At 55.8% G+C, this 24,256-nt stretch overlaps 2 protein-coding genes across 3 annotated transcripts in view; both read right to left on the bottom strand.

Annotated features, from left to right (window-relative positions):
• The window catches only part of EIF3G (eukaryotic translation initiation factor 3 subunit G), a 32,898-nt gene that overhangs the window by 321 nt on the left and 8,321 nt on the right, over positions 1-24,256 (bottom strand). The window contains exons 2-12 of one of the 2 annotated variants that reach the window (XM_043586481.1): positions 20,216-20,223; positions 3,747-3,813; positions 3,565-3,611; positions 2,992-3,075; positions 2,798-2,886; positions 2,590-2,649; positions 1,662-1,766; positions 1,379-1,568; positions 561-668; positions 321-457; positions 134-240 (exon numbers count right to left, since the gene is read on the bottom strand). In XM_043586481.1, coding sequence (XP_043442416.1) covers positions 134-240; positions 321-457; positions 561-668; positions 1,379-1,568; positions 1,662-1,766; positions 2,590-2,649; positions 2,798-2,886; positions 2,992-3,075; positions 3,565-3,611; positions 3,747-3,766 — 947 coding nt within the window. In that variant the 5' untranslated portion in view covers positions 3,767-3,813; positions 20,216-20,223. Of the gene's footprint in view, positions 1-133; positions 458-560; positions 669-1,378; positions 1,569-1,661; positions 1,767-2,589; positions 2,650-2,797; positions 2,887-2,991; positions 3,076-3,564; positions 3,612-3,746; positions 3,814-20,215; positions 20,224-24,256 lie in introns of both variants that reach the window. The other variant, XM_043586480.1, reaches the window with a different exon arrangement.
• Positions 9,718-24,256, bottom strand: part of DNMT1 (DNA methyltransferase 1) — a 47,083-nt gene continuing 32,544 nt past the window's right edge. Inside the window, 20 exon segments of the mRNA XM_043586476.1 lie at positions 9,718-10,075; positions 10,556-10,646; positions 11,451-11,567; positions 11,817-11,983; positions 12,337-12,532; positions 13,234-13,411; positions 13,823-13,989; positions 15,168-15,309; positions 15,621-15,903; positions 16,051-16,179; positions 16,354-16,438; positions 17,379-17,571; positions 18,730-18,951; positions 20,416-20,589; positions 22,037-22,170; positions 22,251-22,455; positions 22,638-22,753; positions 23,786-23,862; positions 23,865-23,932; positions 24,127-24,224. Of these exon segments, the coding sequence (XP_043442411.1) occupies positions 10,041-10,075; positions 10,556-10,646; positions 11,451-11,567; positions 11,817-11,983; positions 12,337-12,532; positions 13,234-13,411; positions 13,823-13,989; positions 15,168-15,309; positions 15,621-15,903; positions 16,051-16,179; positions 16,354-16,438; positions 17,379-17,571; positions 18,730-18,951; positions 20,416-20,589; positions 22,037-22,170; positions 22,251-22,455; positions 22,638-22,753; positions 23,786-23,862; positions 23,865-23,932; positions 24,127-24,224 (2,877 nt within the window). The 3' untranslated portion in view covers positions 9,718-10,040.

Genomic DNA, 24,256 nt, shown 5'->3' on the forward strand with positions numbered 1-24,256 from the left:
TAAGAAAAGGACAGTAAATGATCTGTCCCTCGGAACAAGCTTGGTGGCTATTAAGCTGGCACAGGGCCTACGGTCTGCCTGAGTGTTGGCTGTGACAAGGGGGCGGGAGGCAGGGGTGCAGCAGTGGTCTTACTTGGCCCACTCGACATTAAGGATGAGGTGGTCATATCCAAAGCCAGACACCCCGGCGATGGCACGTGCGGCATCCTCACGGCGGTGGAAGCTAATGAAGGCAAAACCCTGCGGGGGGCGGGGGGCAGAGTCAGGGGCACAACCAGGCCAGGCAACCCCTTCCCCAACCCCCACAGCCACCAGCCCACCTTGGACTGGCCAGTGGTCTTGTCCTTTGCCAAGTAGATGCGAGATATGGAGCCAAAGGGCCTGAAGAGTTCCTGCAGGTCGGTCTCGCGAGTGTCCTCGGACAGGTTGGTGACACGGATGGTGGCGTTGTCGTCAGCTGGACAGGCAAGGAGAGGCAGTTGGTAAGAGAACAGCCCTCACCAGGCCCCGGACAAAGGATCGTCACGGGGGGAACGGGAGGCGCCCTCCCGCCGGCTCACCTCTGCGGTTGGGCTGCATAGACTCCCCGCGGCGGCTGGCCCCATCCCGCAGGCTCGGGGGCACATACTTCCCGGTCTTGTTCTGGGCGGCCTGCACCGGCTCCAGCTCTGGAGGCCAAAGCAGTTGGGTCAGGGCTCCACCTGGCGCAGATGAGGGACAGGCCCGCCCCAGGATGCTGGCAGTTCTGGCCCCAAGCCGGGCCAGGCACCATCTATCAAACTGCATGCATCTGGCCGGTTCTCAGGCCCCATGGCCACATGGACATAAAGGTCACATCCAGGAAGTCCGAAGAAACCACAGACGCTGATGCAACCCAAGGCAATCTTAGCTGAGGGCCAGAGGACCGCTCAGCTTCACAACACACAGGAACACGGCAGGGACAGTCCCCAGGTCCCACACACTCAGGCAAGTGCCACGTATGCTGCATATCAAGTCACAGGTGTAGAACACACACACACATGCACGCAGAGCCGTGGTCGTGTCTGTGGCAGACACGGCACACTCGAGTCCACAACAGAATCACAGCTGGCAAGTCTCAAGCATGTGCGGTGTAGACACAGCCGTGGAAAGCAACGGTCTGCCAGCCCCAACCAGAAAGGATGCGCGACATCACCAGCAGTCACCAACCCAGCCACGCTCTCTCACGCACACCCAGGCTGCAGCCAGCCTCGCGGTGCTGACGTGAGAGGACAACTGGCGAGGGGGATGGCCCCATCCCCAGACGGCAGGTGAAGACCAAGGACCCTCCCGGAGGTGCACGCGGTCCTCCCCACCCCCGCCCCACAGACCGCCAAGCCGCATCCCCAGACACGGGCACCTCCAGGAAGCTTCTCCTTCTCGCCGGTGGACAGGCCCAGCTGCTCTGCCAACTCCTTCTGCATAGGCCCCAGAGTGTCCTTGTAGGGACAGCGGGTAGTCCAGTGGTCACCCTTGCAGATGCGGCAGGACACAATCTTCTGGCCCTTGAGCTTGTTCATTGGGTCCTCCTCTTCCTGGCAGTTCAGATCCTAGGCGGGCAGTCAGGGGACGCTCAGAGCAGGACTGCCACACCCCGGCCACCACCATCACGGCCACTGGCCCTGCCGTGTTGCCCCACTCACCTCTTTGCTAGTGATGAATGTCATGGACACATCGTCACTGACTGTGGTGGTGGCCACGTTGGGCCCCGGTGGGTCAAACTCTGAGTTCCCAAACTTCTTCCAGTTCTGGGCTCGGGGCGGGATGAGGGACAGGTTAAGGCCACGTGGGACCCCTTCGCTGACATCCCAGACCACAGTAGCCTGTCGGGGCCTGAACCACATTCTTCGCCCTCCCCCAAAGCCCCCCCGAGCGGTGACACTGACAGTTCCTGTTTCCTAGTGTGTACCACTCCTGGCATGTGCCGGGCCTCAACCTCATGCCGGCTCCAGGAGGCAGGTAGGGACAGCTCTCAGCCCCAAGTTCCAGATGAGAGAGCCAAGGCCCGGCAGGAAGCAGCCGCACAGCCAACCATTCCCGGGGACCCGTGACAGTAGGTGGGCCAGCTCCCACAGGAAGCGATGCTCAGGGGCGTGCAGGGGTCACCCAGACCATGAGGGGCCTTGAGCTAGTTAAACAAGCTAGGCCTCGGCCTCCTCCCCTAGAAGACGGGGACCACAAATGCTCCCCGCCTCCCAGGGTTGCTAGGGGAATCTGATGAGAGAACACTTCCCGCAGAGCACTTGGCACGGGGTCTGGCACAGAGAAAGGGCACAGAAAGTTGTGCCAAACGTATTTATCGTTACTTCTTCCCCAAGCGTGCAGCCCAGTCGATCAGGAACTGCTGTGACCACCTCAGGGGAGGGCTTGGCTCCGTTCCTCCTGGTGGACAAGCTGAGAGGACTGAGAATCTAACCCCACTGACTTTCCAGTGCCCCAGCAGAACACACACCGACCTCAGCCGTGCTCCAACACAATAGGTGCCTAAAACTAAAGGCACCAGAAAAAAGGGATTCCTAATTCCTCTGAGCCAGCCCCGGGGGAGCCCCTGAGACAGGAGCAGGGTCTCACCTTCCTCCTCGCAACAGCCTTTGAGGCCTTCCGAGTCTCAATTCTGAAGGTACGAACGATCTGAGGACGGGAAGGGAGAGGCTCGGACTTCCCGTGTCTCTGAGGCACCTGGAGCCAGCCAGCCCAACCCACCCAACACCCACACGCCGTCCCCTCCCGGCGCAAGTCCCCCAAGAGCAAGGGCACCCACCTCCTCCCCCAGCCTCACCTTGAACTTCTTGCCGTCCTCATCTATCTTGTACTCCGTCACCGTCTTGATGTTTCCATTGATGACCTCCTTGGGAGGCGGCAGCGGAGCTGGGAGAGAGGAGAGGTGAGGGAGCTGCGCCCCGGGGAATGGGGACCAGGAGGGAACGCCGCTGGGGAGAGGCAGCCCCGAATGGAGCAGAGGTCGCCACTCACCTCCCGGCACTAACTCGGGTTCCGGGCTGGTGTCGCCAGTGGCCAGAGGGATGCCCTTGAGGAGCTCGCTGGTGACACATTTGTCTACAAAAGGGAGTGTGGGGAGGAAGGGTGAGCTGGGAGGAGCGGGGGCGCCCGAGACAAAATGAAGGGCCCTTTGGGTGGAGGACCACACCAGGAGCCCGGGAAGGCGGAACAAGGGCTGGGCGCTGGCGAAGAACTGCCCCGGGACAGCCATGCCCGGACGTGGGGCTGGCTGGAGTAACCTCGAGCAACCGCAAGGATGGAAGCGGGGGCAGCCCATAAAGCCCTCCCGGCGCAGGCATAAAGGCAGGAGGCGGGCTGCTACAACTTCCTCCCCGGAGCAGCTACGAGGGCTGGGCGGTGGCACGGGAGGAGGGCCCGACCAGCGATCATCTGGAACTGGCGATAGGCTGGCCCGGAGGATGGCGCGGGACAGAGGCCGCCGCGATGGGGCCTACGGGATCGGACCGCGGTGGCAGGGTCGGAGCAGGCGGCAGCGACCGGCCCGGGGGCTGGCTGAGGTGACCGGGGACGACCGGGCATACTCACCGTCCTCGCCCTCCTCCTCCACCTGGTCGGCCCAGCTGGGCTTCGAACTGCAAGAAGTTTGCGGAGGGGAGGGCTGGGTCAGCGAGGCCAGGCCCACGCCGCCTCGACGTACCCAGGCCCCGTGGTGCTCCCTAGGCCCCCCAGCCCCCCTCCCAGGGTTCGCTCCGGGACCCCCGACTCACTCAAAGTCTCCAGTCGGCATTTCACGAGCCTCTCCACGCAGCCCAATCCCGGGCCAGAGACCGGAAGTGAAGGGAGCACGAGACTTCCCGTGCCGCCTAGAGCGGCCCGGCCGCAGCGCCCACAGCGCCCTCTGCGGACGGAGGTGGAGATGCCGGCTGGGTGAGCCGCTGGGCGCGGGCCCCCAGTCTGAGCAGAGGAGCGATCCATTTACCTTTGAGAAAAGTTTTTAAAAAACGTAATAACTCTAAAGCTCACTTACTGAGAGCTTACTGTAGGCCAGGCACCGTGAGGAGGAAATTATCATTTTCGTTTTGCCGCTGAAGAAATCAAGGCTGGTCTTCCTAAGTCTGGGAAGAGTTTTCCTGATTCCAACGATCAAGATGTTCTCTCCCTCCTTTTCCATTTCATTCTCCCTCCTAACATTCTTGGCTCTCCGATGTGACCTTTTCCACTTATTTGTTTACTGCCCAACTCTCCCTTTAGAGTATTATTCTCAGTGGGAGCCACATGGCTCCCAAGGGGGCCAACAATAATTCTTGGCCTTAGGTATTACAATGGCTTGTGGCCCTCCAAAACCAACTCTTCTAGACAAGTCTTTATTTTTTTTTTTAAGTTTATTTATTTATTATGAGAGAGAGAGAGAGAGCAAGAGCGAGCAGGGGAGGGGCAGAGAGAGAGAGAGAGAGAGAGGAGAGAGAGAGAGAATCCCAAGCAGGCTCCACAATGTCAGCCCATAGCCCAACTCGGGGCTCTATCCTACGACTCTGGGACCATGACCCGAGCCGGAATCAAGAATCAGATGCTCAACCAACTGAGCCACCCAGGCGCCCCAATGCAAACTTTCTGGGTGGCAATTCGACAGACAACATCCACTAAAACTTGAAATGAACATACGTGTATTTTGTTTTATGGTGGCACAGACCTACAATATTCTATCAGTTTTAGGTGTGCACGATAGCGATTTGACAATTGCAAAAATCATGCCGCATTCACAAGCAGTGCGGTCACCATCTGTCATCATACCACGTTATTCCAATATTATTGACTGCCTTCCTTATGTTTTCACCACCATGACTTGGTTACTTTAAAACTGGAACTTTCTACCTCTCAATCACCTTCACCCATCTCACCCATATCTGTTTCTTTAGAGCAAGCAAGTCATTCAACCTGTGAGAAAACTTGTAAATGCATGTGAAGATGTAAAAATTAGATACATGTGCAGTCTCGTTCGTGATAGAAAAAACTGGAAATGCTATCTGCTCATAGGTTAAGTAGATTACAGTATATTATGCCACAATCTGTGTAATGCTCTGCAGTCTTCAAAGAACCGGATCCATTTGTGGTTATGTTTAAAGTTTATCTAAGTAATCTCTGCCCCCAACATGGGGCTCGAACTCATGACCCCGAGACCAAGAGCCGCATGCTCTACTGACCGAGGCAGCCAGGCACTCCCGATTTGTGGCTTAAAAAAAATCTCCAAGACACGAGGAGGGAGCAAGATGTAAAATGGCAGATGATATTGGGACCCATTCGTGTAAATGTTTAGTAGCACAGACAGGCAGACACATGCGAACTATTTTCCGAAAAGAAATCTCAAACTGTGTCTGAGGGATGCTTCAAGAGGAAGGCATCAGGGGAGGAAAGCTTGTTTTTGTTTGGACTTTTCTCCTATAGTTAACATTTTTTTACCATGTGTATATGTTATTTTGGTTTAAATAAAGGTATACACATAAAATTACGCACTTTATGCTTTTTTGGTTTTTTTGTTTTGTTTTGTTTTGTTTTGTTTTTGAGAGAGAGCATGAGCACGGGAGGGACAGAGGGAGAGGGAAAGAGAAATTTAGGAAGGCTCTATGCCCAGCACAGGGCCAGACATGGGACTCAATCCCGTGACTATGAGAGCATGACCTGAGCTGAAATCAAGAGTCGGACACTTAATCGACTGAGCCACACAGGCGCCCCGGAATAGTTCTTGGGGCACCTGGGTGGCTCAGTCAGTTGAGCGTCTGACTTCGGCTCAGGTCATGATCTCACGGTCCGTGAGTTAAGCCCCACATCAGGCTCTGTGTTGACAGCTCAGAGCCCGGAGCCTGCTTCGGATTCTGTGGCTCCCTCTCTCTCTGTCCCTCCCCCGCTCACTCTGTCTCTCTCTCAAAAATAAACACCGAAAAAATATTTTTTTTAAATAAGCGAAATGCTTATTTCTCAAACATCATGTATCACTTTTACAAAAAGTCAGGTATCTCCCAAGGAAAAACAAGAGGCCCCAAGGGAGCACAGGGACGTAGGGAGAAGCTGGAGTCCGAGGGTGGATGGATAACAAAAAAAGCCCCCGAGTCCCTCTCCTCCAGCCCTCCCTTGTAGCACCAACATGCTTCCCACGCCCAGAATCTCCACAGGACCAGCAGCAAACCAGCTGTGCGAAGCGCACGAGGAGGGGAGTGAGGACACGCACACACGGAATGCATCCTCCGGGGATTCCGCGGCAGCTTCGGGGCGATTCGCTAGATCTCCCCGTGTAGACCGAATTCCACTTCTTGGTATTTTCCATAAGAAACAAACGCACGTCCACGAGGACCTGCGTGTTAGGATGTGCACACGAACGTCCGTAGCCACTGTATTCACAATGGCCAAGCACCGCTTGGCTTAGTGGGCTAGGGCTACCACCACCAAAGCACCACAGGCTGGGGGTCAAGGACATTCCTGCAGGTTGGAAGTCCAAGGTCAAGGCGTCACGCAGGCTGGTTCCTCCCGAAGCCTCTCTCCTTGGCTTGCGGACGGCCATCTTCTCCCTGTGTCATCACATGGTCCTTATATTGGAGTAGGGTCCACCTTAATGACCTCATTTTAACTCCATTATTTCTGTAAAGGCCTCATCTCCAAAGACACTCACATTCTGAGGTCCTAGGGGTCAGGGCTGAAACACAAGTTTTGGGGGCACACGATGGAGCCCATAATACAAGTCAAAAGTCCATCGGCAGATGAATGAGCAGCCAGAGGCAACTGTGTGCTTCTCTACAGCGGGCACAATGTAGCCATAAAGGAGCAAACTAATACCCACGGTGACGTGAATCCGCATCAGAGACACAAAGGAAGTGGCCCCACACGATAGCACTTGTGTGAAATCCTCAAACCACTACCTGAAGTCAGAACTGAGAGGCTCTCTGAGGGTGGAGGGAGGGGTGCCAGGCATCCTCCCAGGGTGATGAGAGTTTCTAACACGTCCACCTGACCAGGGGTGATGACACAGGCAGGCACACGCGTAAAAAGTAATTCAGCTGAGGGGGCGCCTGGGTGGCTCAGTCGGTGAAGCACCCGACTTCGGCTCAGGTCATGATCTCGCCGTTCGCGGGTTCGAGCCCCGCGTCGGGCTCCGTGCTGACGGCTCGGAGCCTGGAGCCGGCTTCGGATTCTGTGTCTCCCTCTCTCTCTGCCCCTCCCCTGCTCATGCTCTGTCGCTCTCTGTCTCAAAAATAATAAATAAACGTTAAAAAAAAAAAAAAAAGTAATTGAACTGCGCTTAGAAGATCTACACACCGTAATGAAATCCAGAGGGGAAGAAAGCAAGGTTCAGTCACAGGAAGAAGACCCCCAAGCACAGCCATGATTCTTGACTGAGTCCATTAGATCAGAGGCCACAAAAGGATCATCGAAATCCATTCTCTCACCTGCATTTATCAACTGCCATTCTATTGCAGACAGAGCTTTCTCCTCACCGGTGGGCACCACCTGCGTACTAAATACAGTTCGTGCCACAAGGAAGGCCTGAGTTCCCCCTCTGAATGATCTCGAAGTGCAGCCATTGTGTTTAATGAGTCACCTCAAATGGTCACGAGGCTTTGAGCCATCAGGGGATTTCATTGATCAAATGTACCGCAATCTACTACAATCACTATTCTTGTCACGTCCCCAATTCCACTAGGGTTTCCTTCCCACGAAAAGGCTGAACTAAACTCTGACAGAAGGAAGAACATTCTCTGCCAGGCAGGCAGGGCAGCGGAAGCTGCTGGAAGCCAGGTCCCCTCCCTCTGCCCCACACCAGCACAGCAGCGCCCCCTTGGTCCACAGCCTGGCTCAGGCTAGTGCTCTCGGGGTACTCGGAGGCAGGTGTGCCTCAAAAGGCAGTCACTCACCTGGGCCACCCCTCGAGGGACAGCCCGCTGCCCAGCTGAGACCTAATGGCTGAGCCACAGCGGAAAACAGCTTCTACCACTTACGCTAAAGTGAATCCTCAAGTTCTTGGTTAGCGTGTTGCACACCCGAAACACAGACTCCAACTGGAAAAAAAAAATCACGAAAATAAGGGAATTCAGGTTGGCTAGGTAAAACGAAACAAAACAACCACCTAGTACACAAAGTCAATAATCAATACGAGTCAATCTTTCTGTAGAAGCAAAGAACCACTGCTTAAGAAAGGAGCCTCTTCCCTGCCTCCCACCAGAAAACAAAAAAGAAATCCCATTTACGGTAGGAATGAAAGGATTAAATACCTAGGAATCCAGTTAAGAAATCCGTAGTACATGGAATGCCTGGGTGGTTCAGTCCGGTTGAGCCTCCGACTGCAGCTCAGGTCATGATCTCACCGCTTGTGAGTTCGAGCCCCGCACTGGGCTCTGTGCTGATGGCTCAGAGCCTGGAGCCTGCTTTGGAGTCTGTGTCTCCCTCTCTCTCTGCCCCTCCCCTGCTCATGCTCTGTCTCTCTCTGTCTCAAAAATAAATTAACATTACAAAAAAAATTTTTTTAAAGAAATATGCAGTACCTAGGAGTGACTGGGTGGCTCAGTCAGTTGAGCCCCTGACTCTCGATTTCGGCTCAGGTCACCTTCCCAGGGTTGTGGGATGGAGCCCTGTGTCCGGCTCGGCGCTGGGCGTGGGGAGCCAGCTTACGATTCTCTCTCCCTCCCCACCACCCGTGTGCTCTCGCTTCCCCCCACCCCAAAAAAAGGCAGTATCTAGATGAAGACTTTGAAATTTTGAAACGTTGAGGGACATAAAAGAATATCTGAATAATCAGGGCTGACCCTATACTTCGAAAGGCAGGCTTGTCCTTAAGATAAGTTTTCCCCAGAAGTCTGTACAACTCAGGCAGCCGCTGTAAGAGTACCCACTAGGCTTTTACATGTGCCAAGTCCAAAGTCTGACCCAGTCGTGTGCTGGTGACTGACACTTCTTTGTCTGCTTCTGCTTTGTTGGCATTTTACAGGAAGTCCTTTCCCAAAGACAAACCAAAGAGGTTTGATGGTTTTAGAATTTAGTAGGATTGAAGAAAAAAAAGGGGGGGGGGGGCGGAGGGCCTGGATGGCTCAGTCGGTTGAGCTTCCGACTTTGGCTCAGGTCATGATCTCTTGGTTCATGGGTTCAAGCCCCGTGTTGGGCTCTGTGCTGACAGCTCAGAACCTGCAGCCTGATTCGGATTCTGTCTCCGGCTCTCTCTGCCCCTCCCCCACTTGTGCTTTCTCTGCCTCTAAAATAAATAAACATTACACACAAAAAAATTTAGAATTCAGTAGGATTGAATTAGGCTGAAAGGATGGAAAAAGCCTACCTAACAGACTCTTAAATAAAGGGTCTGTCTGGGGGGACCAGGCCAGGGCTCCGAGGGACTCCTGTCTTCTTCCCCCCTCACCCACTACACGGGCTTCCACGCTCATGGTCACAGATGGCTGCTGCACCACCAGGCATCACAGTCCATTCCAGAGCACAGAAGGGCTACAATGGGGAAGGCCAACTAAGACCGTTCCTTTAAAAGGCTCTCCTGGAAGCCACACTAAGCGACATTCACTTGGGTCTCAGCCAGAACTGAAACAAGTTAACCTTCAGCCCCAAACACAGGCATAGCACATGCGGAATGATCTAACTTCGGACAAACACGTCTATGGGATCACCTGCAGCTCTGAGAGCCCATTCTCATCCGGGCTCAGCCAAGAGTCAGCCAGAAGCCCTTCGTAAATCACAAGTCACCAGCCAGGGTGATTTATAGGAGAGATTTATTTGAAGAAATATTACAACATATAAAAACTACATAAAGTCTTAATTCCCACTCATACGGTGGTAGATTTGATATAACGCATAATAAAAAACTTTTAAAATCCAGAATGCACAAAGTACGGCACAGTTTGATCACTAAGTCATTAGTTGATAAGCAAACCTCACAGAACAGCTTCATGTCAGCCAAGGCCACAAACACCGTGTACAACACATTTGAACTGACAGATTTTGACATGTTAAAAATACAACATCAGTGCATGTTGGGGATCCCTGGTGCCAGAAACAAGGGTGACGGGAGGGCAAAACTAGTCCTTGGTAGCTTCCTCCTCCTTGATTTTCACTAAAGAGAAATAAAAGGTAGAGTCATCGCAGAGAACACGCACGACCCTGCACGACGCAACAGGCAAGTGTAACGAACAGAACTAGGGGCCCCTGGGTGGCTCAGTCGATTAAGCATCCAACTCTTGATTTCGGCTCCGGTCATGGTCCCACGGTTCGTGGGTTCGAGCCCATGTCGGGCTCTGTGCTGACAGCGCAGGCCCTGCTTACAATTCTCTCTCCCCCTCCCCGCTCCCTGTCTCTCGCAAAAGAAACATACTTAAAAAAAAGAGAAAAATCGAGAACTAGGTTAGCAGCCAGGTGTCGATGTTAATGGCCCTCCAAGTGAGACGTGCAGCAGCTCTGAGTGAACAGAGGGAGACCGCGCCCTGCTCCCAGGGGTTCCCTAGGTTCCCAGCCTGGGTTGGCATCTGAGCCAGGCCGCGCAGCCTGAGGAAAGGGCCCCGGGCCCCGACCTGCACGCCAGCGGCTCCCACCGTACCTGAGGCACTCTCTCGAGCTTTGGCCAACATACAGCGCTTGATCTCCAAGCCAATGGCTTTGGCCAGAGGTGGCGGCACAGCGTTCCCCACCTGAAGGAGGGAAGGAGGGCGGTGTGTGGCTTGGCACGGCCGGGGTCAGTGGCAGCCTTTTCTCAATGACGTGAGCCCCGTTCACGTGGGCCTCCGGAGCCGGTTCCACCATGACGGCTCAGGGACCCTCCAACCGCCCTACCTCCCCACCCTGAACCCCGTGTCCAGGCCCACCCACAGAAAAGGGACCTTTAGCGGGCTTTAGAAAACTCAGATCGACATGGAGGTCACCATGCTTCACTTTCAGCCAAGAGGGATTCTTTCCAGAGAACAGGAAGGAGGGGGGGGTGTTGCTAGAACCCCTGGGGTATTGTTGCTTTGTAAGCCATGAACAGGCATTCCTTAGATGGAAATACATGTAATTAAGAAATAGTAAACTTAACACCCTGAGTATCAGTGAGGAACTGTGGGTTCGTTCCCACCCTGAGCCCATTTTGTCTGCTCCTTCACTCAAGTTCAGTGCCCTGGAACTTTCCTTTGGGCTAAACCTGCCTCAGAGCTGTGAAGTGACAACCAATGTGCTTAATTAACCACAGCCTGACCCGCGAGCACTCTGGGTCCCAGTGACAGGCTCTCTCCTTCCGGGCGTCCCCTTCCTGGCAATACTGAGGCCAATCGGCCAATAAACTCCAGGGGCTCCGTGTCCCCTCATAAGTGACCCCGTGAGCCCTGCTTTCCCCCGGAACACCTGCACCCTGGGTCGGACAGAGGGGCCTCTCTCCCGTCGGGGCCGCTTGGAGGAGGGGCTCAGCGGCGCCTCACACAGGGACAGAGGAAGAGCCGGCCCTGCTCCCCTCGGCTGACCTGCCGGTGCTTGTCCAGGATGTTGCCGAACAGCCGGTAGGTGTCCGGGAAGCCCTGGGAGCGGGCGCACTCCCGCACGCTCACGACGCGGTGCTGCTCAGGGTGGAGAACGCGGCCCTGGAAGGGAGAGGGGAGGTGGGAAGGGGAACGGGACTGGGCCCGCCCGCCATTCGGGGCAGGAGGAGGGAAACTGAACCATGGAGAAGAACTGCAGCCTCGGGCCTCAATGGCCGAGCCGGTCTCCATCGGCAGAGGCTGGGGGGCGGGGGGAGGGGGGGTGAGGAGTGCAGGCTCCCCAGGGGCTGCCCCCACCGTGAGCCCCTGCCTCCGTCCCCTCCCTGGCACCACCGCGGCCTGCAGACCCACCTGCTTGCCCATGGGCTCGGGGTTGGTGACGGTCGTGCTGAAGAAGCCATCCCACTCGAGCCGTCCGTAGAGGCCGGCCCAGTGGTTGTGCCTGTTCCCGGTGTGGGGCAGGCACCAGGGGATGAGGGTGTTGAACTGTCTAGCCGCGGAGTCACAGGCTTTGCCCGCTGGAAGAGAGGGCTGCCATGAGACTGTGGTTACAGAACGGGAGGGACCGAGCAGCCGACAATCCCTGTCCCCAAAGCTCTTATCACCTAAATGCTCTCAGCAGCTATTTAAAGCCAGGACGTCCGCGCCCAGCCCAGGTCCTCAGGTCAGTGAGCGGCAGCCCCCGGTACCTCCTGCTAGGAGACCCCAGGGAACAGTGCTCCCTCCAAGCCCCCTGGACCGCTGCAGGGGATCAGGATCCAGGGGGCTGGGGCTAGGGGGCTGGGGCTGGGGGGCTGCGGGGGATCAGGATCCAGGGGGCTGGGGCCGGGAAGCACCCCCACCCCCGGCCGCGGCACAGCAGGGCCCCCACCTTCCACACAGGAGCAGACCCCGCGGAGGGCCCCGGTGCTGCTGCAGCCGTTCTTCTTGTCGTGGTACGTGTATCGCAGCTTCCGGGCCATGGTGCCATCGGACAGCCGCACCTCGATGTTCGGCAGGTCGCGCCAGTCTGAGCCCGGGGCCAGAGGGATGTGCCGCATGCGGGCGGCCACCAGCGCGCTCATGTCCTGAAAAGTCACAGCAGGCCCCGGCCGTCACATCATTCATGGAGTGTCTAAGCACCCACGGTAGGCTGGGCGCCACCATCCCAGGAACCGGAAACAGCACGGTGACCAGGAATCACCAAGGAGGGGCTCGTATCCCATCGGGGGAGACCAAGAGCAGTCCAACCCGACGACCTGCAGACTGCACGTGCCTTGAAGATAACCAAGCACGGACGTGGCAGAGAATGGGGGGAAACGGGTGAGAGGACAGCTTGGGGCAAGCCGATAGGGCTTCTCGGAGGAGGGGGAGACGTGCGGGCTGAGCCCCGCAGGATGAGAGGAGAACCGGATGGGGAAGAGCGGGTTTGGCGTATCTGGGAGAACACACAGAGAGCAGGGTTGGCAAGAGACGAGGGGAGTCAGAGGCAGCGGGGACCAGACACCAATTCCGGGAGGAGCAGACGCTCCCCCTGACTGTGCTGCTGCGGCTGCTGCGGGGGGGGGGGGGGGGGGGGGGGGGGGGTGCACAGACAGCGGTGGCAAGAAAAGAAGCAGGAGGAGGAGGAGGATGTCTGGGCTCAGGGCCACGAGCAGAGTAGGAGCTGGACGGGGCCTGGATCAGGTCCCGCTTCCCACCCCCAGCCCTGGCTGGGCTCCAACCACACGTTCTTGCTCACGAGGCCGCCGGCCCGACCACACCGGCGCTGCCGGCAGGGCGCCATTACCTTACAGATGTGGTCCCTGAGGATGGGCTGGTACTGTGAGCCCCGGAGCTGCCTCTGGAACCAGGACTGAGGCTCCCCGTTGTACAAGATCTCCAGCGCCGAAGCTCCGTTCCGGACCTCGGGGAGGTCGGACATCGTGTCCCGCACGGTGATGGTTCGGAACGGGCCCGAGCTCAACCTGCGAGAGCACAGCACGCAGCTGACACCTCTGGGGACCCAGGAGGCTGCTGTCCCGCACATTACAGGTGCCACGTCCCGACGGCCGATGCCGCCCTCTCCAGGGGGGCAACCTAGCTCCCAGGTCAAAGGGCCACCCGAGGCCACACGGGCGGCGTTCTTCTCAGAGCCGGTCTACGCAGGGATGGCCCGGAGGTGTGGGCCCTGCTCTCGACTACAGCCAGGTCCAGCCACGGCCTGCGTGCGGCTCACTCAAAGGTCAGAAGCACTCGTGTGGCAGGCCAAGCGCTGCGCCGTCCGCGCCAACACGTTCTCCGCCGTTCAGGTCTCCCGACAGACCCGCCACCAACACGCCTCCCGGGTAACAAGCACCGTGACACGGCGGGGCGGGCGGGGCGAGTGGGGCTCCTACCTGGTTATGTTGCTGACAAACTTCTTGTCGTCCACCACGACGCTCAGCTGGCAGGCCCGGGGCGCGAACACGTGCAGTGGCTCTGGGAACAGGGGAAGCTTCTCTCCGGGGGCTGCAGCCAGGATGATGGCCCGCCTCCGGGTCTGGGCCACGCCATACTGACCAGCCTGTGGAAAGGGCCAGACACGCACAGTCAAGCCCCTAGTTAAGTCTGCAGATTTACTTTTTAATGTTGATTTTTTTGGGGGGAGGGGTAGAGAGAGAGGGGGACGTGGACCCGAAGCAGGCTCCAGGCTGACAGCAGAGAGCCCGACGCGGGGTTTGAACTCATGAACTGTGAGACTGTGACCTGAGCCGACGCTGGACGCTCAACCAACTGAGCCACCCAGACGCCCCTCGGCAGGATTACTCTTAACGAGTAAGAGGGACAAAAGATCCCACGTGAGGGCCACAAGCCTCTGGAGACGCTGGAGTAAGCCCTGCTGGCAATTCCAGCCGGCTCTTTCCAGAGCCCTGCGAAGGACCCTGTGGTCTCAGCACTCAGGAGACAAGAGGGAGCAGAGAGGCCACGGAGCCCTGCCGCCTACCTAGCAGTAGGCGGTCACAAGAGCTGCCAACAAGGTTTGGCTGGTGAGCCCCAGACCCAGGGAGGCTGGACCGGGTAGGGGGCAGACGCTCCCTCACTGCCTTCCAGCCAGGCTTCGTGTCAGAGCGCCGTCTCAGCTCTAGTTATGCTGTTAATTACTGAACAGGCACGTACACGGTAGCTGCTTTTCAGGTCAAGCCTAGTTCCCTCTGGTCACCCCAGATCTCCGTCCTTGCAGACAAAGCTCCCAGTAGCTCCTGGAGGGCGGTCTCCCACCTCCTCCTGAGGTTTGTACACGTGTACATTCACCCAGGAGAGAACCGTTAACCCGCGACCGTTTAGTCTGTGCATCCTTCTGCCATTCTTGCTTCACCCGCCCCCCACCGCAGGGATCAAATTGCTACTAGAGTTCCACAGCTGGCCACCACCCTGGCCTCTCGAGAGGAAGGGGCCAGAAACACACGGCCCCTCCTCAGGCACGAGGATGTGACTCTTGAGAAGAGGCAGGTGGCCTTACTGGCACACGAGTTCTGTGCTCCCCAGACCCAGATGCCGCGAGCTTCACGGCGGGGCGTGCGGGCCCACTTGCCGTCTCCCCCCAACCCGCACCGGCACCCCCACAGCTCACGGCACTGCACGCCCGTCCTTTTCAACTCTACCTTCAGGTAGAGACCATCTGCTGCGGTGCAGGGACCACCGAGCCCCCCTCCTGTCCACACCTGTCAGCCCACCTTTGCCCCCTTCCCCAAGAGAGCCTACCTGCAACACGCCGAAGGTGCACTGATAGCCCATACGGACAAGGCAGCGGAGAGTGAGCTTCAGGACCATGGAGCGTTTGAAAGAAACGAAATTCCGGACATTCTCCAAGAGGAAGTAGCGGGGCCGGTAGTAGTCACAGTAGCTGTGGGAGGCGGGAGAGACTACGAGGGTCATCCGCACGCACCAAGTGAAGAGAAAGACCTACTCTACCCGAAGCTACACCCAAATCCTTGATATCTGCTTGCTGGGAAGCTGCACCTGCTGACTCTCCGTCTCCCTGGCAAGAAGCCAGCTGCGAATGCCCTGGAAGCAAAGGCCGGGCGCCTCCCCTCCACACGTGGCCTTCAGCAGGTACAGCGGCTAAGCCAGCTGCTGCTACCCCGGCACACCCCAGGGCCGGCAGTCTAATCACCGCCAGGCAGTCCTGAGCACAGGGGCTGCTACTCTGTTTACCTGAGAAAGGAAACCACCAAGGAGTTCTTGAACTTGGAGTAGGTGCGAGAGTTGAAGCGGTTCATGCCGCTAAACCCTTGGCAAGGCGGCCCACCGCACAGCATCTCCACATCTCCCTTCTGAGGCAGCTTCTGACCGCGGGAGTTGGTGGCCTCCCCGGCCATGACCAGCTTCAGCAGCACGTTGCAGTCCTCCGTGAACACCGTGGACCCGGGATTGTTCAGCCGGAACGCCTGGGCCGCAGGGTCCCACATCTCAATGGCCCACAGTGTTTCCGAGATGCCTGGCAGATACGAGGACAGATACGTGCTAAGAACCCCCTCGAATTACGCTCAAGGCAGAACCGGGACCAGAGCCAGGAAGGCCTTCCAGGTAGAACCTGCCTGATCCGGTTTTACTAGCTCTGCAGAGAAAACCCCATGGCATTTACCTGCTTGGTGGAATCCTTCCGACAACCCTCCACAGCCAGAAAACACGTCCAGGGTCCGCAGCTTAGGCAGCTGAATTTCGGTCTCTGGTTCACTTGGCTCGCATGTTTGAGACTTTGCCTTGCCCTTCCCTGGAGACAGGCCAAAAGTCAAGTCTGACCCCTAACCTGCTGTCCCTAAACCCTCATTCTGAATTAACAGCAAAGAATGAGGTAACATCAGAGGCATTTTCATACCAAATGACTCATCAGTAGCCTGAATTACGTAAGGCAGACTTGAAAAGAACCCTGCGGACAACGACTTACCTTTCCCCTTCCCCTTCCCTTTATTTCCAGGGCTACGGGCATGGTTAGGAGGATCTTCAAAGCTTTTGTTCTTGGCATTATAGGCCTGAGAAGGAAAGAACGACAATAGTCTGGGAGAGAAACACACCGGTCTCTTCTCTAACAAGGACAATTTAAATTAACTTGCTGAAGATCCACTTGATTTCTCCCTAAATTTGGCCACAAGCAATTAGCCATCAGTGAAAATACTCTGATTTGATTACACTGGCAACAGGGAAAAAAAGTTCTAGAATGTAAGTATTTTATGTGCCCAACATTAGAATTCCTGCTGTTCAAAGCCCCTGGACTACTCGTTCTAAAAACTGGAAAAAGTGATGTATTAGGCCATCCACAGTGGAACCTGGGGAAACCCAGGCATGTATCAACTTCAGAGAACGTAACACAGAAAAGCCACGCTCAAACAATTTAAAAGTGATCAGCTTAAATCGACAGACTCCCGGATCCTTTCTCCATCACCAGGGCCACTGCCCCGGTGTATAGACCTCACCTGGCCGCAGATGCCTCGGTGAAGGGACTGGGACCGCCTGGGGCAGGGCCTCACGAGTCCGCCAGGGAAAGGGGCATCTTTCCCTAACTCACCCTAAAAGAATCAGTAGGGCTGGTGGAGGCCGCCTAAATAGTCTCCAAATAAACCGCGGAAGCAGAAGGATGCTCCTATGTTTATATTCTGCGTTATAGAGTCTTTTTATTTAACAGAGAGAGTGTGTGCACGCCCACAAGCAGGGGAGAGGGGCAGGGGGAAAGTAGGCTCCGTGCTCAGTGCTGAGCCTAACGCACGGCTTGATCCCGCAACCCTGGGATCATGACCCGAGTTGGATGCTCAGTTGACAGAGCCACCAAGGCACCCCTCCGTTCTTTTAAAGGCAAGTGTCTCGTTCCAGAGGAATTTGAATGCCACCGATTCATACTCTGGGTAAGTCAACTGCTTTCGTAGGGGCTGTGACTGTGACCTGAAGCCTCTCCCTGCGATAAGCCCGGAGTCCCACCTCGAGGAAGTAGAAGCGGTCTGGGCCACCCGCAGAGAAGTCCTGGAGGCCGCCTGGCAGGTCCTCCCCGTACTCCACGGTACAGCGGCCCTGCACGGCCTTGAAGTCCACCACCACCTCCTCGTCACTCCAGTAAAGCAGGTTGATGTCCGCGTGGTAACTGGCCGGCGTAGACTTGTGGGTGTTCTCTGGCCTGAGCGTGGAAGACTCTTTGTTAACAATCTCCTTTGTTGCGAACGGGACAATTAAACGGCCCCCCATTTCTGGGGGTGCTCAGAAAACCCATGGGTAAAGACCACAACCCCCCAGTTAAGGGGATCGGTTACTACCCCCCCTAAGCCGGCACCGCCGCCAGAGTGGGCCTCCTTGCCACGAACTCAGCGGCTGGTCTGCTTGTCTGCTTGCTCTTCACACCCACGACTGCGGTGCAAACAGCCCCGCCCTGCGTCCAGAGCAGCAGCCACCTGCTGCCCAGTAAGGATCTAGACCTTCCTCCTCTTGCCTACACTAGCCAGCCTGGTTTCTTTTCTGTAGACACAAATGACTGTTGCAGAGACTGTAATAATCTTTCACGTATATTAGTTAAGAAGTGAAGCAACCTTACACCCATCTCTATCAGTTAGCTCCTGATCAGTACGAGTTCCTAAGGTCCCCAAAAAAAGAGTGAAGCCAAGACCTTAGGAAAAGTGTAGACAGACAGAAAGCCCAGAAACAGGAAGAGGCACCTAGAAAGAACAGGAAGAGAGAATGGGGGGGAACCGGGCGGGGGGGGGGGAGGGGACACAACTCAGACAATCATAAACAGAACTTGAGATTCTCTGAGGGTGTCTTAGGCAGAGCCCAGGACGTTCCACTCCTGATTTTGTCATACTCTTTTTTTTTTTTAATTTTTTTTAATGTTTGTTTATTTCTGAGACAGAGCATGAGTGGGGAGGGGCAGAGAGAGAGGGAGACACAGAATCCGAAACAGGCTCCAGGCTCTGAGCTGTCAGCACGGAGCCCGACGCGGAGCTTGAACCCACAAACCGTGAGATCATGGCCTAAGCCGAGGTCGGTCGCTCGACCAACTGAGCCACTCAGGTGCCCCACGATCTTGTCATACTCTTGACTTCTGCTTAAGGATTTCTTTGGGGGAGACAACTCTGCGGCTCTAAAACAAAGGTCTAAAGCAAAGCTATGAAATATAATTACAATTCTAGTCCCTGTCAGCACCCACTAGATAATTAGAAACACTTAGAAAAACAGCTACCTCTACCGAAGTCTTAAAATACCACCGTGTGTGCTGTTACAACCCCATTTCAGACTTCCAGAAGTCTGCCGCCATCCTGGAAGAGCAGAGGCCTTCACTGACCTGTAGAACTTGTTGATTCTGATCTTGATGTCGGTCTCATTGGGCCTGCCATTGCTCTTCTTGATACAGAAGATTTCTTTGATTCGGCCAATTCGATACGGCTCGGGGGCATCCAGGTTGCTGCCTTTGATGTAATCGGAGTATTTCCGGTAGTGTTCTGGGTAGAGGTCTTCGTCCACAGGCTCCTTCCGCGGGCGCTTCACGGGACTGGACAGCTTGATGCTGCAGAGAAGCCAGTGTTACGCATAACTGAATACGAAGGCATAAAAAGGAATCACCTCAGTGTGACCGGCCAGTAACACTACTACTTAAATCCAAACACCTTCTAGACCAGTGCAGCTAAGCGCCTGGAGATTTACGGAGAAAGATGAAACCTCATCCAGTTTAAAGCGGGTTTCTCCATCTGTGTGCCGCTGGCCACGGTAGCTGCTGACGCTGTTTGAATAGGCCCAGCTCCCAGCTCCCAGCCGCGGGACGGGACGGCACTTCCCGGCATGTGCCTCGTTCTGCCCCGCGAGTCCGAGAAAGGACACACAGCGGTGCTGGCAGGAACGCCGAGCTGCCTCCCGTACGCTCTCCCTCGGCTCAGACCGGCAGCCCCGAGAAGCCACTGCTCCCACCAGCCCCAGCCCCCGAGTGACCCAACAGGCCAAGTGCCCTGCTGAACCACGAAGGACACGCGGTCCAGGCAGGAAGGCAACTTCCACAGCTGTGGGGCTGTCACCAAGCATGACCTAGGCTCTCCCGACTGGGGTGCTGACCTAGAGGGAATGCTGAAAGGGCATGGGTGGAGACTCACAGTCTGGGCAAGTTGAACCTGGCCTGACTACGGGGGTAAAACCGGTCATCAGATTTGGCTGCAGGCTTGAAGCCTGCTGTTCAGGAAAGCAGCTGCCATGTTTTCCCACCAGGCCTCCTTAGTCCACTGGGCTCCGAAGGTACCTGTGAGCACCTATGTGGACACGTCTTCTGTGCAGGGAGCACCTGGGCAGACAGCACTACGGGCGTCCTCCCCTCCACACTGAGGACAGCCGGGGCTAAAGCAGGTCCTCGCACCAGCTGCACAGGCTGAGAGGACCCTGACCTCCGTGCTCTGTAATTCGTAATGACTGAACTGAGGTTGGGAACTGGGACTTTACGAACTGCAAGTCGGGAAACTGAGAAGTTCTGAAAATGTTGGTTGGAATTCAACCACGTGCTAGTTCTGAGAACAAAGACTGGATCGAGTGTGGAGACGGCCGATTTCTCCCTGAAGAGCCCCAATCCTCTGATACACAAAGAGATCTTGATACTTCTTGGCAAATGGGATTACAACTCACGTTCATTCAATCTTTCCTTTAGGCCCTTTAACACACTTCATCCCAAGAGCCTGGCAGGTGAAATACTCCTCCCACGTGACAGACCAGAACAACAGGAGATGGTCTCTGCCCCAAAGCCTCAGGGCTGGGTGGGGCCAGGCCCCCACCACAGACACTTGTGCCTGGCCAGCACACGCTCTGACTTCTTTCAGACTTACTATAGTCACTCTACCATGGAGGGCGGGATACTGCTGATCACCACACATACTAAGGCCAACAGTCCAGGCAGCGGCTAGTCCTGGGGGTACAGGGAGGGGGACAGACCACAGAGCCAACCCTGCACTAGCCCAGCGCTCATGGCCCTGGCCTGGGCCAAAGGGGCACTCACTTGAACGTGAAGGCCTCGGGCAGCAGGTATACGCCGTCCCCGACGCGATACTGGATGCCGTTCTTAGTGGCTGAGCCGTAGAGAACCCGGCTGTCCAGGTCCTCAAGCTGTTCCATGACCCTGGGAATCTCTTTTTGCCTCATTTCAGCCAGACGGGCACAGCTTACACAGAACCTGAAGGAGCGAGGGACAGAAACAAGGGGCCCTGAGCTGGCTTCATCCGAAGCTTCTGGTGACCAGTAGAGGATGTCTGCAGACACTTGAAGAAACCGGCTTCCTGCAGTTTGTGTTCACACTCTGAAAACACTTATTTGGGACCAAAGACCAGAGATGAAACACAAGAGAATGCCAAGCTGATTCCACTTTTGAGAATTTGATGTGAAAACCCTAAGACAAACAGAACGCAGAATAAGGAAAAGAATACGCCACAAGCAAGAATGCAGAGAGTGGTTCGGTCACAGCTCGATGTCAGAGGAGTCTCCTACTGTTACCTCTAAAGGCTGAAAAGCTAATTGGTAAAATTCAACATTTCTGATTAGTAAGTCCTTAAAGGAGAGCTAGAAATGGCCTTCACCAGAGATCAAATCAAGAGGCAGCACCAGGCTGACTGGAGAAACACTGGGGGCACGTAAGCCAGCCCTCCCAGCCCCACCCCATCGGCCGAACTACTGCCTCAGAGGTGCCAATGCGACTTTAGTTTGAACAAGTGAGGTACGGGGGTTACAAACGAAGGCACAGGGCACTAAACATCGAAAGAGAATTTAAAAAGCAAGCCTCCTGGGGCACCTGGGGGGCTTGGTTGGTTGGGAGTTTGACTTTTTTTCCCCCTTAACATTTATTTATTTTTGAGAGAGAGAGAGACAGAGAGACAGAGAGAGAGAAAGAGAGAATATGAGAATATGAGGAGCAGAGAGAGAGGGAGACACAGAATCAGAAGCAGGCTCCAAGGCTCTGAGCTCTCAGCACAGAGACCGACGCAGGGCTGGGACTCACAAACTGTGAGACCATGACCTGAGCCGAAGTCGGAGGACGCTTAACCGACTGAGCCACCCAGGCACCCCTGTGGGGGTTGACTCTTGATATTGGCTCAGGTCATGGTCTCCTAATTCATGGAACCGAGCCCTGTGTCAGGCTCTGCACTGACAGCATGGAACCTGCCTGGGATTCGCTCTCTGCCGCTGCCCCACTTGCTCTCTCTCAAAATAAACATTTTTTTTTAAAAGGACAAAAACAACCAAGCCTCCCTAAAAGCAGTCACTCATCAGCTAGAATGACATGGAATCAAAGATACCACTCATGAAAGAAAGTATCTAAAAAACAGAAGGAAACATGCAAGATACGTAGCAGAAACACTGAGCCACACGCAAAGAGGCTGAAGACAGAAAGCTGCATACTGCTCCTGGATAGGAGAGCTTCTCATAAAGGCAGCTCCGTGCCCAGGCTGTCCACACACTTAAAGCAACTGCAACCAAGTCAGGCTGGTCTTTGATTGGCAGGGGAAAGAAACCCCACCAGAGAGAAGCGCGTGAAAGGCCAGAGTGATGCACAGATAAGCACACGGCCCTGGAGCACCACAGAGGCGGCCCCCAGAGGGGACCCGGGGCCCGGGCCCAGCACTCACTTGTACTTGTTGTCCTCCGTCGGCTGGGTTTTCGGAGGGGACTCGAACCTTGCGTAGTCCTGATCATACCACAGCTGGTAGAAGTAGGTCTTTCCATCGTCCTCCGCCATCAGAGGCTCAGGATCCATGCCTCCCTTTGAGGACAAGGACCCGGTGTCAGCCGGGAGCCCACGCAGGGAGGGGAAGGGCACGCCAAGGGGCGCCGGGCACTCACCTCCATGGCCCAGTTCTCTGACGGAGCTTTATAGACGACCTTCACCTTGCTGTGAATGTAGGAAAGCTGCATGTCCTCACATTCGTCTACCAGGAACAGCTCCAAGGGGTCCGACGTGGCTCCGAGGACCGTGTCTGTCCCCGCGCAGAACCAGTGGGCATGAAACATCTGCCCGTTGCTGCTGTCCTCCCACAGCGCAGTGACTCTGGAGTCAGAAGAAAGTTGCTAACCCGACTGGCAAACCTGGACCGGGTCTACTTAGGGGAACGTGTGTTTGCAGTGTGTCTAGCCCAGGGCAAAGAGCCACTGCTGTATTCACACATAAGCATCTCCTAGGTGTTCAAGAGAAAGTGTGTGCTGAGGTCAAGCGAAGGAAAAGGTACAAACCTGGCTAAATACAGCGGTTTGGAGGAGTCATCGGGAATAACAGAGACGCAGTCCCCCACTTCCAGGGTTTCTGAGTCAATGCACACCTTCTTAAAGTAACTCTTCTTTCCATCAGTCTGGAAACGAGAGCTCCGTTTCAGGTGAGGATGGGTTCAAAGGTCTATGCTAGGCTTGACCCCCCTGTTCCTCTTACTTTGTACAAAAGCCTAATTCCTGACAATTTGGTAAGCCCTGAGCTCTACTGCCCTGGCTACTACAGAAAACCTTCGCTCCCTTGGCTGGAAACCTGCAACTAAGAGCACACACATCCCCTCCTCGTCAGCCCCGCGCTTCAGCGTCAGTAGCAAATCAGATTCCAGCATCTGATTTTGAACAGCGCCGGTCCCAACCCCTCCCAGTGGTCCTAATGCCACATCCCGCCCCCAACCCTGTCAGCCACAAGGACCTACTTCTCCCACAAGGAAAGCTCGTTTCCACCTGAGGGCCTCTGCCCTGACTGGCCCGCAGGTCTCTGAGGCTGGTTCCTCACCAACCTCCTGGGTCTCAACTCAGATGCGCTGCCTCCTCGGGAGCCTCCAAGGTCCCCACCTCCCTCCAGCCCTCCACTCATTGGACAGAACACGCGCCTGTCCTCCTGTACGAGGGGCTCAGCCCCACAGGACAGGGGCTCAGCCCCATTCAGGCCTACAGCAGCATCTGGCAGGGGCAGGCCTCACGCTACAGACCAGATCTTTGGCTTCCAGACATCAAGGAAGCAGCGCGGAGAGATTACTTGCTCTCCGGCTTTGGTAAAGGAGTTGTGCCTTAGATGGACCGTCACAGGACGGCAGGGAGGCCATGTGCGAGTGTCACAAAAACACCCACTGCCAGGCCGGGGTGGATGGGGCAGTGAAGGCTCTCTTCGAAACAAGCTTTGAAGGGGAACCAGCCTGACCCCTCCTGGGACAGTGTCAAAGGCCCATTTTGGAAGGATAGGAAAACAGGAGTATGTGGGCACACAACCAAAAACACATTTTCTGGCCTCTCGCTGGCCCTGCTCCTCACAGGCAAATGAGCAGGTTTCTCTGCTTGGGGCTCAGGCTGCTTAACACCGGGCGTGACTTGATGCTCAGAGGTGCGGCAGGAGGCTAGGTCTTCTCCAGGATTACCTTGACGGCTTCTCCAATCCAAGAGATCCGATTCTTGTTCTGTTTCTTTTTCTTCCCCTGATGCATTTTTTTGGGGACGGCATCTCTGGAATATTGTCGTCAACTTCTTCATCGTCATCGGCCTCCTTCATGGCCATATTGGGACACCTATAGAGTCAGTGGTTATAGGCAAGTCCCCTCGGGTAAGTAAAACCTACTGGGGCTGTTTTAGTTGGGTAATGGGGACAGGCCTGGCGACAACACCAGAAGAGGGAGCGCTGCCTTCCCTGCACGTCTCAGCCCACCTGCCCCGAACAAAGCTCATGTTCCTCTGCCAGGAGAGCGGCGTCGGCCAAACCTACCTCCTCTCTTGGCAAGCCTGTTTGCTCCGTCCGCTACCACCAAACTTAACCATGTCTTTACAGGCTTTACACTTTCCACATTCGGGCTGTTGACACACCTAAAAAAGTATTCAGGAAGGGAATGAAATGG

The sequence above is a fragment of the Prionailurus bengalensis genome, chromosome A2 (genome assembly GCF_016509475.1).
Source record: "Prionailurus bengalensis isolate Pbe53 chromosome A2, Fcat_Pben_1.1_paternal_pri, whole genome shotgun sequence".
In the NCBI taxonomy this organism is placed as follows: Eukaryota; Metazoa; Chordata; class Mammalia; order Carnivora; family Felidae; genus Prionailurus; species Prionailurus bengalensis.